Here is an 18,189-nt window from a genome sequence, read left to right on the forward strand (position 1 = left end):
CTTCTAAAGGTAAACCATAAATTACCTCATTCAAAGGCAACGCTCCATATACATCTCGTATGTGAAATGTTTGTATGGTCCAAATTTTTTGTCACGGCCAATTATAATTAGTTTTCTAAAGGGAATAACCACGGTATCAAAAATCGGTTTTAGTTTGTTTCAGAGTTTGTCATGCGACCTTATCTTTGTCATTATATTATAGTATCGCTCAAGATATGATTGTAATAACCTTCAAAACCTTTATAACCCTGATCGCATTACAGTCTCCGACTCTCAGAGCCCAAACTCATTAAACCTGAAGTCAGATTTTTTTTTGTCTATGAAAGAACGCCAATTTTGACTATTTCCAAAAGCATGAGTAAGTTTAAAAGATCATTTTCAACATAAACTAAATCAAAGTTACTTGCATCTTCTGCCAATCCTGAAGAGGGATGGATATTAAGCTTGGAGGTTACGAAAAAAAAAGTCAATGAAGTATTATATAAATACCCTCCCCTATCTATACTAAATCAAACTATGATCATACGCATACGCAGTATTATATAAATACCCTCCCCTATCTATACTACCTAAGACATGCTCACCTGAACTATACTTAAATACAAATTAGTCAGTGATTTTCGGAATTACGAAAATCGAAATATGAGTGCAGTAAGATCAGGGCTAACATTTGGATTGGGAGCAGCTTTTGGGATGTTTTTGGCCAGGAAATGTAGTTTTGGTGATGACAGAAAGCGGCACGAGAAGTGTCCGAATGCCAAGAAACAGAAGATCAAGGAGGCTGAACTTAAGGATGCTATTACTAATCCACAATTTGAAGGTTTACCAAACAACACTACTAGCCACTTGATGTTGGGTCCTAAAAATTAGCACATATTCTTGTTTAAGACGGTGATATCCGTTTTATTGTTAAAACGGTGAAGTATTACCCTCTTGTATAGATGATGACACAAGAATAATATCTAGAGAAACTGTCTCATTTATCTAAAGAGTGTAATACTTAATCCGTTTTAGCTATAAAAGGATATTTGTGCGTGTTAAGGGAGACTAGCCGAAAAATAAGTGATTTTTTTTTTTTAATGTTTTGTCTTGAGACTTCACCGTGTTACTTGTGTAATCTCGTGTATGTTCCTAGTTCCGACCTTGTAAAAATTCCTGCCATATGTAACTGTATTGGTGATGTGATTATGTATTGAGGTTCAGTTTGTTGAGAATTCATGATTTTTGGTAATTTACTTCTGTAAGCTTAATACTCTCAACCTGAAGACACCTAAATCATGATGAAATGTGTACTTTATAACTTGACCCATTAATAAATCCAAAAAAACACCAAAAAGAAAAACCCCCAAATATCCACCTTCTCCTCGCCGGCGGCTACTTCGACTGCCACTTTGGGTCGCCGGCGAGACTCTTTTAACCTTCTCTTTTCCTTCCCCTCACTGTTAACCGGTGAGTTTTTTTATCGCATTAGTTTCACTTCACTTTGTCAATCGCGATTGGGATTTGGGGACTTGCGCTTTGTCGCCTGCGAGCATGACGGCTGTCAATACCTACCATCGCATCTCCGTTTCTTCCCTCTAGATTGATCTTTGTCTTTCTAAGATTCAGGTTTGTGTCCTTTTTCACTATAGTATGATCGTCTGATCGATTGCTTCCCGCTGTTGTTGGTAATTTCGTGGCTGATAATCACCGGGGACTCCGCCATCTCCAATCGTCTTCTCTCTGTTGTTGTCAGCTTGTTTTTCTGGGTAATTGTTTTTCTCTTTTCAAGCCTGGTTGCTGGGTGATTGCTCTCTGTCGAGGGGTTTAGCTTCCGTCTTTATCAGTTTTTATGAGTAGTTTTGTTGTGGTGTATTGTACCCCTTTTTCGGAACTGTGTATTTATGGCTTCCGCTACTGTTTATCATAAGTTTCTTGAAGTTTTTGCTAGTGCCCATGTTAGTGATGGGTTTATGGAGACTGATGGGGATAGGATGTTAGGCTACTTTATGAATTTGCACGGGTCAGCACCGTTAATCTTAGCTGAGGTGAAGGAGCTTAAAGATAAAGGGAATGGTCTTTTTAGGCAAAATTTTTTTGATAGTGCCGCAGCATGTTACGATGAAGCTTGTAAATTGCTTAGTCTAAGCTTGGGAAATATTGAAGGTGAAGATATTCAAGCACTATCTGATCTTGCTGTTTCCCTTATGTCTAATATGGCTGCATGTGCCCTGAAACTTGAGGAATACAGAGCTGCCTCGGGTTTATGCTCCTTGATTTTGAACACTTTCTCTCGTAATGTTAAGGCACTTTTTCGTAGGGCGGTTGCTTATATGAAGTTGAAAAGGTTTTTGAAAGCTGAATTGGATCTGGTTCAGGCCTTAATGGTTGAACCTAGTAATAAGGATGTCTTAAGGGAGTTAGAGGTGGTAAAAGGTCACCTTCTCATCAAGGATAATGGTAAAAGAGTTCTCGAGGTTGCTACTGAAGATTGCTTGGATGGGAACAACAAGAAGTTTGTTCATGTTCATGTTTCGGCATCGGCGTCTGGTAAGGGTATAAAAGATAGTGAAAGTGTGGTTACGGAGGTGCTGGAAGAACCAAGTGATGTGAGTATAAAGGATGTGAGTATTAATGATACTTGAGTGTGAATATGGAAGGAACGGAGGTTCAAAGTATTTGTGCTAATAAGTCGGTTCTTGAGTTCTCCAAAAAGGGAGGTGGTAGTTCCACTTTAAGGATCCCCGCAAATTCTTATGAAAAGTTGTTGGAAGGTAGAACAGTGAGCTATTACCGTAAAGGAGATCTGTCAACTTTAACAATTCGAATTCTTAAGGGTGCGATTACTAAGGAGAAAGACTCTATAAGAGAACGATGTAATGAAAAGAAGAAGAGAAAGAAGAAGAAGAGGAGAGGTACTAAAAAGGGGAAATCTAAGATGATGAAAGCTATGAATGAAGACATTACCCCTTCTGATGTTATCAATGTGGAACCTGATATTTCTAGCGTCATTTTGAGCTCGTCCTGTACCGAGGACGTGACGTCTTGCGCATCTTCAATTTGTGACAATTTTCCTCCTCCTAGTACTCATTTCCCCAAAGGTAACACTGGGAGTATTGTTAATGATCCGAGCGACGTTGCCTTTTGGGTGAATACGACAGCTTCTTCAATTTGCCCTCAAGCTCAGGATGATTATAATGACCGTCAGCCTTTCGTTTTTTCAGCTCGCCCTAAGAAGTGTAAGTTTCCCTCGTTTGAGAAGCTTTCAGGCGCCCCTTTTACTCCTCTATTTTGCAGGTACCCCTCTACTCATCATGTGCACGAGAAAAGGAGAATCGCCACTTCCAAGAAGAATCAAAGCCAAGGGGATGAACCTCCAAGACACAATTTATCTACTTTCTCAAAAAGTAGATCTCTCTCCCATAAATCTCTACGTCCTCGTGGCGTAAGTGTGTCTTGTTGGAGGTACTCCTCCGAAGCTCAGTTAATGAAGAAGAGGAAAGGAATATTCGCGCAATTGGCAAGCTCTGATCGTCCCGTTAAGAAACCTTATTTGGCTGTCAACCCCATCTGTAGTTTACTTCCTTATGCTAATAATGTACCGACCCCATCCCTTAGCTATGCACCTAGGCCGTTTAATAATATTTTTCATGACCTTGCATGTAAGGTTATGACTAGTTAGGGATACCTTTTTTTACAGCTGCCAAAAAAAAAATTCTGTAAGCTTAAGGAGAGTGATGGGCTCGGCTTATTCACGTAATTTCGCTACTCGAACTGAAATCACACAAAAAAGATTCAGTACAAGTGGGTTAGTCCCGAACTTGAAGATATTGAAGTTATTCCATAAAACAAAACTCGAATGTACAAGACAATATGTATAAGTAAACAGTTCGTCTCATTATAGATGGTCACTATCCGTCTATAGCTATAGACGGATAGTGGCCCTCTCACAAAATTAAAGTGGGAGGGCAAGTGTCCGTCTATAATGAGAATTTGTGATATGTAAATCCATACTCTATATGGTCCTAAACTCCTAAGTCCTAATACATACATGACCCAAACCTCAAGTATATGTGAACCTGAATTGATATGCCTAAGATAAGTTTACCTATAATGACCCGAATCCCGATGCAAAATAAAACTTGTACGACTTGTATGTTAGGTCTCTGTTTGTCCCTTTTGGCTAGGAAGACAATGAGTCTGGCTTGGATGGGAGTACCAGTCTGAGTTGCTTTTAGAGTTTTAGGTCTTAGAAGTTAGACTATCCCAAACCCGAGTTATCAATTATCATAGGAGGACCCACCTATAATCACTCGACACAGTAGCGGTTTTAGTGGTGGGGGTTAGTAGGGGCGCTCGCAGCTTTTGGCCAAGGAAAATTTCGAAAGTTTAGTAAAATTTGCGAACATTTTTTAAATTTATGTTATGTTATTACTTGTTTGCCCCTCACCTGCTGAAATTTTTCATCCCCTAATTATAAATTTTGGCTCCGCTACTGACTCGACGAGTAAGATGCAAGTATTGGAGAAAATTCAGACTAATTTCTCATCATCTTAGACTCAATAAAGCAAATAGGCTGTATGACAACCAAACTACTACTCTGTAGTAGCCAAGCAATGCGAGTCTTGGGGAAGGGGAAACACATTTTAATGATCACGTCAAAGTGCCGCCATTTAACTTGTGCATCACGAAACTCAATTCTGGAAGGTGTCGTGCTTTATTCAACCCAAAAAATATAAAATTATATTCAAAATAACATTAATTAAAATATATACGAGGAGTAATTTTTTATTATATGTAATCTGTACTTCGTCCAAATCTTATACGAGTACTAGTACCTTTGACCAACTCCTTAACCGTTTAACCAAACAATAATCATGCATATGTTGCAAGTCAACATATTTCTTGTTTTACAAGACAAGCTAATTAAGATGCCATACTATATATATAAACAAATCTTCCATTCTCTATTATTAGGACCAAAATCAAAAACCTTAACCTTATTCCCAAAATCATCCTTATTATTTTTCTTTATATTTTAATTTAATTGATTGCATACCTTAAAAAGATGGGTCTTACAATTTTAAAGGCAGGATTAATATTTGCAGCAGGAACTGTATGCGGAATATATGTAGCTCAAAACTATAAGGTTCCGAATGTTAGAGGTTACGCTGATGAATACTTCAGGAAGAGCAAACACATTGAGGAAACTTATCGCAAGGACACCGCCTCTGCTTCTAGTGGGTCCGGTCCGAAATAATTGATTCATCTCTAATTCTCTATAAGACCGTTGAGTGGTGTATAACGGCCTCCTAATAATTTATGTTTCATCAATATGTGTTATTAAACTACTAATTTTAATTTGTTATTAATTTTGCAATTCTGTTATATGCACATTGTTGTGATATTGACAATCGTAAATGTTGTGTCTTTTCAAGTATTTGTCAATTGTGATAACAAATTAATGTTTCAATTGATTTGTTGAACTTTCTTGTTTTGAGAATTTAAGGTTTTTTTTTGGGTTGTGATTTCGCCTTCACTAATGAGAGCCTAACACAAATATTATTGTTTTTGGTACGAAATCTTCGTCAATAGACTTATCTTATCGCACTGGAAACCGATACAGAGTTGCTCCACATCCTAAGATAAAATCGAGAATTGGTGGGTTTGATCTATAGTGTCCATAGTTTCAATGACACCCGAAGTTAAATCGTTTGAAGTGAACACGACCTAAAAATGAACAATAAACGTAATATAAGTCATTACTGTTACATTACGCGGTATACAATCAACTCGATATTTCAGAACTAACACCCTCATACCGTCCTACTCGTATTTGGCTTGGTATTAAAATTTGTAACAATTCTTGGATGTTATTCCTTCTTCCATTCGGTTTCTAATGGTACCCCGAGTTGTTGAAACTATTAAAAACGCAGCTAAACAAGTAATTAATCTAGGTGCAACTCGGTTATATATACCAGAGAACTTCCCAATTGGGTGCTTACCCATCTACAAAGCCACATTCGAAAACGACTATGCATTCGATGAGTTGCGTTGTTTAGATGGACTCAACGCTTTGGCTAGATACCAAAATGATCGTATTAAAGAGGCCATCAAAGAGTTGCAACAAGAGTCCCCGGAGGTTTCCATACTATATGGGGACTACTATTCAGCATTGATTAGAATTTTTAGCTACTAAAGATAAACTCCATTCCGGTCAATTGTTGTCCTTTAATTTGGTTTTGGCACAAAGACCAAGAAAAGAGAAGATGTTCAATTACTAAATGACAAGTGGAACAAATTGAGTGTGAATGATCAAATTACTCATCAAGTTCATTCTTAAAATAGAAAGCACAACAATTGACTGAGACACCCTAAAATGGAAAAGGACAACAAATAACCAGGACAGAGGGAGTAGTTTTAAATTAAATCCACTTGAAATAAAAAATTCAATGTAACAGACGAAACTCATAACTAAATCCAAACAATCTAAAACTCGAAGGTTATGTAAACTTGAAATGACCCGTCCAAGACAAGTAGACCCAAAAACAAACCTGAGGCAAAACGATGTAAACTTGAAATGACTCGAAGTAATAGCAAACTTAAAATACTTCGATCTAGCTACAAATCTACAATAAGTAGATTGATTGATATCTAACTTGAACAACTTGTATATATGTTATACTCCGTATATGTCTATGTTGCCGTTCTGCGTAGGGAAGGCAATGAGCCGGGTTATTATGGGGAGTCGGCTCAGTGAATCCTGATCTCATCAACATTAAACGTAGTAGACTCAACCCACGTAGGCTTTAGGCTGGTCCAAAAGAACTGGACCTTGGTCCAAACTTGATGGGTCAATAAGTTGGTTATAGGTCTCATAAATTAGACACGTACAATCCCGTATTATCTTAGGATAGGACTCAAATACGACCTAGACTTATCCCGTTATCCGGTTGTACGAGTTCAATTATTGTTTGATTTTGATCCGTAAACAATGATAATATATAATATAAGTGATTAATAAATAAAGTATATGATAAAATTCAGACGGATTTCTTGTCAACCAAGACTTTATTAAATTAATAAAACAAATAGGCATCGTATATATTTCCTTTGTCTTAATCATTTATTTATGCGAGTCTTGAGGAAGGGGAAACACAAGGTTAATCACGTTAAAATTGCCATAATTTTTCTTGTGTTACAAGACAACTTATTAATTGAACTATAAATACATGCTCTCGATCATCTATCAATTGTGCCAAAACCGAAAAACCTAAGGATCGAAAACAACCTTTAACAATCCCATTAATTATATATCTTCCTTATAATAAAAAAAATGGGTTTTACAATTTTGAAAGGAGGATTACTATTCGCAGCAGGAACTATGTGCGGAGCTATTGGCGGAATATATATAGCTCAAAACTTTAATGTCCCCAATTTTAGAGGTTGCGCCGGTGAATACTTCAGGAAGAGCAAGGGAACAACTACTCTCAAGTCCGACGTTGCTTCTCAAGACATCCCCTCTTCTTCTATGGGTCTGGTTCGAAATAATTGATTCATCTTTATAAGACCGTTGAATGGTGTATAACGATATTGTTGTAAGCTATGCGGTGGTCTTATATCTTAGAATGTGTGTGTTAGTTAATCGGCTACTAATTTGATTTATTGTTAATTTCACAATTTTATTACATGATATTTAATTTGCTAATGTTAACGTTACGTCTTTTGAATTATTTTTAACTACGAATTAATGTTTCGATTGATTTATTTAATTCTCTATTTTGAGAATTAGGAGTTGCTCGATAGATAAAGTCGTTAATGAGAAACTAACACACGCAGTCACGCACCAAAGCAATATATTTCTGTTTTTATGACGAAGTCTTCTTCACCGGACCTATCTTGGAACACCTATAAACAACGTATAAAATTGTATCATGTCGTCCTATAATAAAAGGGGATATTGGTGGGTTTGATATATATATATATATATATATATATATATATATATATATATATATATATATATATATATATATATATATAGGATTATTTGTCCCAAGATACCTGAAAGTTGAATGGTTTAGAAGCAAGTATGTCCCAAAATAAAAGACTTGACATATAAATCATTACGCGGTTTACAATCGAAAGTTGAATGGTTAGAAGCAAGTACGTCCCACAAGAAAAGACGACATATAGAAATCATTACGCGGTTTACAATCGAACATAATCAAAACTTAATAAATCAGAATAAAAACACTTTTATTCCTAATTTGGCTAGACCTCGACTATCGATCTCTCTTAGATTATTCACACCCCCGCGGGTCACATTCTTTTTGAGATCTCAGCGTCCCGTGCTCTTAAATTGCCAAATCCTGCTCGAACCACCATTACCAACTCACTCAACAGTTGGCCCTTCTGCCTAGGGAAGATAATGAATCGGTTTATTATGGGAGTCGCGAGTCGGTTCAGTGAGGCCTGTGCCCACCAACCTTAGACTAAAAACTTTAAATTTTCCATCCGCCACTATGCCAATAGGAGCGGACGTCCTTACTCCGTACTAGCCCCGACCCCGTAGTCCCACTACTGATGACTATAACCACTAGAGTACTAGGCAACCAAGATGCAAGTGTGATATATATGCCGAAATTATTGTCTTCAAATAAATAGGCTTATCTGGGATTTTTTTTTCTAAAATAGGCGATTTTCACAAATTATTTAACGAAATGGGTCGAATCTCAAATTAATTACCCAAAATGGGTCAACGTCATACCCGAAGCTAGGTTTGTATCTAAGTCGCCATCGAGCTCAAAGTCGCCAACCCCTTGGCGTTTTGGTCTGATGGTCTTCTTCTTGGAAACTCCCTTCTTTGTGCAAATATGACTTCGCCACAAGTCGCCACCCGCATGGCGACTTGACCCCTCATATTAGCTTCGTCAATACCAAGCCTGGACCCATTTTCGACAATTAATTTGAGACTCGGCCCATTATGATGATTAATTATGGAAAATCGCCTATTTTGGAAAATCGTTCATATTCTGGTTGTACAAGTTTGTTTAATTTTTATGATTAAATAATAGACCTATTAAATCATGACCCGACCCAGCTTTACAGGATCAAGGACCAGAAAGCAAGTATTAACCCACGACCCATGATGAACCGTTAATTTATAATTAAGGTAAAAATCCAACCCGGCCTGTTTGACAGGTCGGCTGAAAATGGTTAAATAAGGCGTAAACGTTTTTTTATTTGTATTCTAACACTAACCCGTATTTGACCCGACCCGACTTGTCTTCGTCTTGACTCGTATTCTATCCCGATCTGTATGACCTGATTCCGACGACCCGTTTGACAGGTCTACTATAGTAAACATTAATGATCAGTAGTCATTATAGTAAACTATAGGGGGAAATTTAGACGGATTTCTTGTCTTCTAAGACTTGATAAAACAAATAGATCGGCATCAATATTCTTATTTAGGACAACCAAACCAAGTAGCTAAGCAATGCGAGTCTTGGGGGAGGGGAAAACACAAGCATAATCACGTTAAAATTTGCACCAATTTCTTGGGTTACAAGACAACGTATTAACCTAAAATACATAATCATACATTCATACTATAAATATCATCTATCAATTGTGCTAAAACCGAAAACCCAAGGATCGAAAACAACCTTTAGCAATTCCATAATCTTCCATTCTTCCTTATTATTGCTTGTGCCTTAAAAAAGATGGATAATATGAGTATTTTGAGAGCAGGATTAATATTTGCAGCAGGAACTATGTGGGGAATCTTTGTAGCTCAAAACTTTAATGTCCCCGATTTTAGAGGTCGCACCGTTGAATATTTCAGGAAGAGCAAGGGAACTACTAGCAAGTCCGACATTGCTTCTCAAGACACCCCCTCTTCTTCTACTGGGTCCGGTCCGAATTAACCGATTCATCTCTATAAGACCGCTGAATGGCTTATAACGATATTGTTGTAAGCTAGGCAGTGGTCTTATATTTTAGAATTCGTGTTAGTTAGTTAATCGGCTACTAATTTAATTTATTGTTACTCTCACAATTTTATTACATTTAGTAGAACTACTAGTGTTATGTTTGTGATATAAACATCGTATTTTTTTTTTTTATATTCTCTCTTTTGAATTATTTCATGGTATGTTTTTAAATTAGGATTATTTCATGGGAATAATCCATCGTATGGGTGCCCTGCAAATAACACTACATCCTATTAGTAATTCCAATTAAATCCATCCTATTCATCATTCTTCCCATAATAAACTCGCTAAAAATTATGACCGGTTATACTAGGTTACATTCTCTTTCCTCTTCATTTACATATTTTCAATTGATTTCCTTCATTTTTGTACATCTCCTCTCTCTTTCTTCAACATTTGTATTCTCCTTTTTGTTCTCTTGATTCTCCTTCTCCTTATTCTTCTTCTGCGCTTTTTTTTTTCAACTCCCCTTTTCTTTTCAAATTGATGGGGAAAATCGTCTTTTAGAGCTTTGGTGCCTTTCACCATCAACTCCTCGGAAAACTGCAGTTAGTTGTCGACTTGGGCGACGGGAACGTTGGAAGTTTCAGGGATTGGAGCGGTGGGTTCGGAAATCGACAGTGCAAAGTGCAATTGTGGGGTCGTTTGTTTTCATTTCCGACTGTTCGACGTTGCTAGGGTTTTCTCCACTTTCCACCATTAATTCTCCAAAATTTAAACTGAGAAAGATAGTATATGTGTGTGTAATTTTCTGTGTGTGCAAGAGTTGTTTGTTTATGTTTGATTTGGGTGTTTTACTATATTTAAAAGAAATCAGTTACTGTATTTAGTTGTTAACTACCTTTGCTCTTGTTGTTGGAAAAAGCGCAATGCAGAATTGTGGAGTGTGGACTGTATTTGCCATCAAAAGAATTACGAAGTATTTTTGGCCTGTTTAAAGTGTATTGAACATACTTTAGTGTTTTTAATCTAAAAATAACAAAGGTGACCTGTCGTTCAGGTTGCCCGTCTTCTGAGATTGTTATGGGAAGAATGGTGGATAGGATGGATTTAATTGAAATTACTGATAGGACGGAGTGTTATTTGCAGGGCACCCATGGGATGGATTATTCCCATGAAATAATCCATTATTGTGTCTTTTGAATTATTTCCGACTACAAATTAATGTTTCGATCGATTTAGTTAACTCTCTTATTTTGAGAACTAGGGGTTGCTTGATAAATTACGTAAAGTTTTTGACATCAGTTTAATCTCGTGAATGAGTAACTTACACACCAAAGCATCCTACGATAAAAGGGGATCCAAGATACCTGAAAGGTAAACGGTTGGAAGCAAGTACGGCCCAGCAAACGAAAAGACTATATAAATCATTACTCTTATATGGAGTCAGATGAGATAATATTAGTACTCCCTCCGTTCCGGTCATTTCTTATTCTTTGGTTTTGGCACAAAGACCAAGGAAAGAGAAGAGGACAAATTACTAAATGACATGTGGATAAAATTGAGTGTGAATGATCAAATTGTTCATTAAATGCAATCCTAAAATAGAAAGGACAACAAATGATTAAGACACCTCAAAATAGAAAAGCACAACAAATTACCGGGACAGAGAGAGTATTTTATAGGCGAATTTAACAAAAATAACCCAACCTTTGATCAGTCTTCCAAAAATAACCCGACCTTTTAACTTAAACATTAATAATTCAACCTTTGTATTTTTGTCACAAAAATATCCCGAAATCTCACCTAAACAAATTTCTACCAAATATTGATAAATGATATTTTGTAAAATAGTTTCATAAATCTTTAAAGTCTATTTTGTGATATCATATATATAAAAAATTCATAATAAAAAACAAGAAAATTTATAATTTTCTTAGTTTGTAAATGGAAAACTAATTAATAAAACAAATATAGGAGTATAATTTTTTGAAAAGAAATAAGATAGATTTAAATTAGTGGAAGTAGTGATGAGAGATATATTTTTGAATTTTTAAACCCAAAATTTGAGGAAATAAATAATTTTTTAAACCATATAATTTATGCCTTTTAGGATTTTGAACAATACCAGAAATTTTTTTCAATTTTTTTCTATGTTTTAAAATTGTTCATAAATTATTTTTTCGTAATTTTATATAATTACTTTTGCAAATATATGGCCAATAAGTTAATAGATTGATTAAATTATCATTTACGAAATATAAGTAAGATGTCGGGATATTTCTGTAACATAAAAGCAAACGTTGGATTATTCTTGTTAAAATCAAAAGATTGGGTTATTTTCGGAATACTTAACAAACGTTGGGTTATTTTTGTTAAATTTGCCTATTTTATATGGTATATTTTAATATACCATACCATATCTGTTATTTCTTTTTAATACGAGTTTTTCTAACATATGCTCAACGGACATATGTTAAGATGCCAATTAAAGAATGAAAATCGAGATTTCAAATTTCAAATTCTCATGATAAAGCCACATTCAAAGAGGAGTACACATCTATAAAATAATATAAAAAGGATAACTTTGAGTATCTATTTCTTCATGATTTGACTCCAAAAATGTGCCACGTGGTCTACCTTAAAAATTTCCATCTATTGCTTTGCCAAAATACAAGGAAAAATAGAAAAAAAAAAAAAACTTAACTTTTCATATACGGAGAATTAACTCATGAACCAAACCGCTCAAATTCATTTATCGTCACCGCATTCCATCTTCCCATCGTCCTTTTCGCCTACTTTGTCTGCTCTAATGAATCAATGCCTTTTTATTTTCCTCCTAATTCATCTTCTCGTAATTATTTTCCTCCTAATTCATCTTCTCGTAATAAATACGGGGCTAGAAAACGTCTTATATTGATAGGGGAAGTATTTATATATAACAAATTGACTATCTAAATAATTTTGATTTTGATTTGGATTTCCTTAGATTCTAATCATTCTAATATGGTTCATCTTTGTCATTCAAGGCTAACACCACTTTTCACATTTTCAGAGGTGAGTTCTAATTTTCGATTTTGGAGTTTTAGCAAAATTCAGTTTTATTACTTTAGTATTCCATATCTATGCCGTCATTTGTATTATTTTTTAATTCAATATATGTTTCCCGCAATAAGAATTGTTCATATGCCTTATTTTCAATTTTCTTGCTTAATTTTTCATAACAAAACAATGATCAAATATTCAAATTGTTGGACAACGCAGTATGGTGAAGAACTTGAGTAAATGAAGGCTTTGCGGTACGTACCTCACTACCTCAGCGAATGACAAGGAAAAGGGCACAATATTAGTACAATGTCAGTGTGGTCTTATCTCAATTTATAGACTATACAACCAGTTGTATTAGGAAGGAATAAGAGATATGGTATATTAGAATATACCATATATCTTACCATATAAGTTATGCGAGTATTATATTACTGTTTTGCAAATAAGTTAGTATTCAAATCTAGGGTTAAGGTTATAAATACGGTGTCATGTATTCATATCAAGACACAATATTATCAATAATACAAAGTACGTGTTAGAACACATTGTGTTGATGATGCCAAGTCCCTTTGTTATTTGATTATTTGCTCTTAGTTGAAATGATTAGTGATTGAAGCAATCAAATTGACTTTCAACAATGATTCAAGATGATCAAGCTAATCAAGGAATTCAAAACAATGATATTTTCCAAGCCTTAGTCGAAAAATGTAAGAGTAAGTGTAACATTCTCATTTAAAGTCAAGTAATGGCAAAACCATGCAACAGTACGCTGTACTGTGGTTTCTGGTACTATCATACGGAGGAGGAATTTCGTCCAAATGTTTTTAAGTGTCAAAACTTTGCAAACTCTAAACCTTAAACATTTGAATTTTCAAAGCTTGAAAATAATCTGAAATTTTGGAGTCACAAACCCACTTGACTAAGTCTTTAGATTTGTGCAAACACTTTTTAATAAAATGGCAAAGAAGACTTGTCAAACTTGGAAAGTAAGAAAAACTTTTTGCCATTTTGGTAAATTGTCACATGTTGAGTGTAGTAGCTTAAGTTTTCTGATTTCTTAAGCCCCAAGCTTATAGTCTAACACTTACCATCACTCAAAGCTATCATTTTAATATTGGATTTAATCTTTCTAAGTTGTACTTACCTAAGACTAAATCCACTATAAATAGAGTGTCTTAGTCACATTTATTTCTCAAGACTTCCAAAGCATTTATTGTAAAAACCTTGCAAATCATTTGTGCATTTAAAGCTTTGTTCAGGGCCGTCTCAAGAAAAGTGGAGGCCCGGTGCAAAAGAAAAAAAATGAGGCCTAAAATTTAAAAAATCAAATAACGTTTATATAAAATATTAATGCAAGCTACAAATTATTTGAAAAGCGACTCTTTCGCGTAGTTTTTCTTGAAGCGAATTCCTCTATCAAACAATCATAATCTACTTTTTCTAAGAAATCATCTTCTATGGCAATTATTGCTAATCCGTTAAGCCTCTCTTGCAACATTGTAGACCGCATGTAAGATTTCAGCAACTTTAACTTGGAAAAGCTTCTTTCTGCAGATGCAACCGTCACAGGAATAGTCAATAATATTCGATACACAACAAATGCATTAGGAAAATACGATTTACGCTTCAAAAATTTCAAAATATCAATAGCCTCCATCTCTTCATCAGGCAATAAATCTTTAAGCAACTTTAATTCCATGAACAATTCATTCCCATCAATATCACATTGTTCACCACTTGTAAGTGCTATTTGAAGATTGTCACAACAAGACTTTAATTTAGCATTATCTAATGAGTTCAACTTACTAGAAGAGAACAAAAAGCCAAAAACATTTTGATATTCTTCATATTGCTCAAATCTCTTTGTGAGTGAACCAATAGCTTGATCAACAACAAATAAGAAGTAGTTAACTCTAAAAGACTCTTCACTAGTTTGGGAAACTAGTTCGGATGTGTCATTTTGATTCTCGTCAAAATGTTTTTTTCTTCGACTAACACGCTTCTTTGGAAATACAGGATCAACATCTAATTCAATTGCAATTTCCCTAGCGATATTAACGGCATCATTAAATCCAGATTCCCTATAATCTTCAAAAAATAAAACCAACTTTTTAATATCATCAATTGCCACATCAAGAATCATATTTTTTGATTGCAATTGTTTACTAACAAAATTAATTCTATGCAATATTTCATACCAAATAACAAGTGCTACCAAAAACTCAAAGTCACCAAGTTCATTCATGGCCAAGGATTTAGCTTCACTTCTAATTTTACCATCATTATCCGTTTCTCCTACTTGAAGCAAAGCATCACATACCTCTGCAATTTGAAACCTAATTGCTTTGACACTATCGACACGACTTTCCCAACGAGTAGATGAAAATTGCTTTAATGTATATTTTGTTACATTATTCTTCAATATTTCCCATCTTTTATTAGAATTTGCAAAAATAGTATATATTCGTTGTATTACTCCAAAAAAGTCTTTAGCTTTACCACAACTATTTGCCATATCACATAATGTTAAATTAAGACTATGAGAAGCACAAGGAGTAAAGAAAGCTCGAGGATTCACATCTAAAAGTCTTTTTTGTACCCCCTGATTTTTGCCTTTTATATTTGATCCATTATCATAACTTTGTCCTCTCACATCATTCACATCAAGATCTAAAGATTTTAATTCATTTAATAAAACATCAAAAAGTCCTTGTCCAGTTGTGTCATTTACACTCAAAAATCCTAAAAATGATTCCTTAATGCAAACACAACTTGAAGACACATCAATATATCTCAAAATCAAGGACATTTGCTCTTGGTGACTAACATCCGGAGTGCAATCTAGTATCACTGAAAAATATTTTGCTTCTTTCACACTTTTAATAATTTCAGATTTAATAGCAGATGCAACAAGAAGTATTAACTCATTTTGAATGTTATGACCAAGATAATGACTATGAATAGTGTCATTGGTTATACGATGCACATGCTCCTGAATTATGGGGTCAAACCTCGCTAACATTTCAATTAATCCTAAAAAATTTCCATTGCTTTTTTGATATAACTTTCCATTACTACCACGAAAAGCCAAGTTATGTGTTGCTAAATACACCACAACAAATATTATTCTTTCCAACACTTTTTTCCAATGTTCTTTCTCTTTATCTAATGCACTATTTGTCTTTTTATCAATTGTTTGACTCTTTTCAATCCGTTCACGCAAATCATACCAAGCATTCATATTAACGATGTGTTCAATGCCCATTTCATGTTGTCTAAGTCTAACACAAATATGAGACCAATCTTGAAGACCATTGTTAGCTAATTGACTTTTAGGATTACCTTTTCTAAATATTTTACAACAAAAGCAAAATACTTTATCAAGCTCTTTTGAATAGAAAAGCCAATCTCTATCGCACTTTTCTCCATTTGGTAAAACTCTTGTATAACATGTTGATTTAAATCTCCTACCCAATTCGCCTTTAGGTCCTTTTTCAATAGATAAATCTCTTTTAGGACCTTTTTTGGCTAAAATTTTAATCATATCAGAATTAAGTGAATCCCAATTTCTCGGGTCAAACACATCAAAAATATTATTCATGTGACTAGATTGACTACCATTTTCGACATCATTTTTTTCTCCTCCTACAACAAAACCATCGTTGTCCTCATCACCATCATTTTCATTCATATCTAAATTATCATCATTATTGACATTGTTATCCTCATCGTCAATTTTATTATCGTTGTTGTCAGAGGAATCATGATTATAAAAAGTTACAGCAATTTCACTCTCAACAACACCTTCACTATCATTAATATTTTCACTATTAGAAGTAGACCCTTTGGTGAAAAATTTATCAAGTGCACCTTTTTGGGACTGAACTAACTGTTCTATTCGCTTCTTTTTCTTCCGTTTTTCGGATCCAGAATCAAATTTTCTTATTATAGGTAACATGATATTAGAATTAGAAATAGAGATATGTGATGAAAAGAAACAACCTGATGCCGGATTCCAGAACGGCAGAACTTAGAACTATTCGGCGTCACGGCTGCCCGACTGATCTCCGACACCAACTTACCTGCAAATGCATTATTCATAATCATTAACATTATGATTGATTGATTGAATTAATTAAAATTCATCAAAATTAAGAAGAAATATTAGTATATTACCTATTTCGTTTGAATTCAACTGTAAATCTGGGATTTTTGCCAACAATTGAAACTGACAAAGTTTTGATTCTAATTGTTTCAATTGAAAACTTGAATGATTTGTGAATAATTGATTTGGAATAATCATACTTAAATAATTAGAAAAAAGAAACGTTGGTTGAAGATTAAAGAGTTGATTGAATATTTTTGGGAAGGAAAATAATTGTATTTGGGGAAGGATTAGATTTAGGAATTGATTTAGCAGTAATTGGAATGTGGAGTATATCTCTTTACACGGCTCCTTCAATTCCCAACTTTACTCTTTTTTTTTTTTTTTTTTTTTTTTTTTTTTTTTTTTTCTCTGAATTAGTATAACCAAGTTTGGGCCCCAAAAATTTGAGGCCCAGTGCAAATGCACATAGTGCGCCCATAGTTAGACGGGCCTGGCTTTGTTCTTCAAGTGTTTACAAAACGTTTTTCTGATTTTAAGTCTTCAAAATTGTTTTCGAAAAAGCTGTAAAACCTCCAAGTATCAGTTCGCTGTACTGTGACATAGTGAGTTTGTTCCATGATTCTCGTGTTAGATCTTCATTGTAATCTCCATGTTCATTTAGTGAACTCTTGAGATTCAAGATTCTGTAACACCTTGAGATAGAACCCATAAACTCTTGAAGCAGAATAGCTTTAAATTTGAGTGCAACCGGAGTAGGTTGGCGAGTTATTTTCATTGTAAGGGGTTTAGTAGTTTGAGTAAATTTCTAAACAAGCAATAAAATAAAGGTTGGACGTAGGCCTCGGAGTAGAGGCTGAACCAATTTTTAAAATGTCGTTTGTTTGTTCATTTACTTTTACGTTCTTCCACTTTGCTATTTCTCGCATGTACCTAATCAAGTTACGTGTCACGATCACCTATCTTGTGACATAGAACTGTTGTACCTTCTTGTGAACTTACATTTAATTAAGTTTCTCAAGGCTTGTACTTCAATATTCTTTACTTAAGTTAATTAATTAACCAAGTTAAGGATAAAATTTTAAAAGGTACACCTAATTCACCCCCTCCCCCTCTTAG

At 34.6% G+C, this 18,189-nt stretch overlaps 1 protein-coding gene across 1 annotated transcript; it reads right to left on the bottom strand.

Annotated features, from left to right (window-relative positions):
- Positions 1-14,280: 14,280 nt before the first annotated feature.
- On the bottom strand, positions 14,281-17,380 carry LOC141594244 (uncharacterized). The gene is made up of 2 exons (XM_074414383.1): positions 17,142-17,380; positions 14,281-17,047 (listed from the first exon to the last, which is right to left on the bottom strand). The coding sequence occupies exon 2, from the start codon at positions 16,921-16,923 to the stop codon at positions 14,323-14,325; it is 2,601 nt and encodes an 866-aa protein (XP_074270484.1). The 5' UTR covers positions 16,924-17,047; positions 17,142-17,380; the 3' UTR covers positions 14,281-14,322.
- Between the last annotated feature and the right edge of the window lie 809 nt (positions 17,381-18,189).

The sequence above is a fragment of the Silene latifolia genome, chromosome 8, assembly GCF_048544455.1.
Source record: "Silene latifolia isolate original U9 population chromosome 8, ASM4854445v1, whole genome shotgun sequence".
NCBI lineage: Eukaryota > Viridiplantae > Streptophyta > Magnoliopsida > Caryophyllales > Caryophyllaceae > Silene > Silene latifolia.

Excerpts from the sequence above, each read along its gene's own strand:
- LOC141594244 (XM_074414383.1), bottom strand. The coding sequence starts at position 16,923 with ATGTTACCTATAATAAGAAAATTTGATTCTGGATCCGAAAAACGGAAG.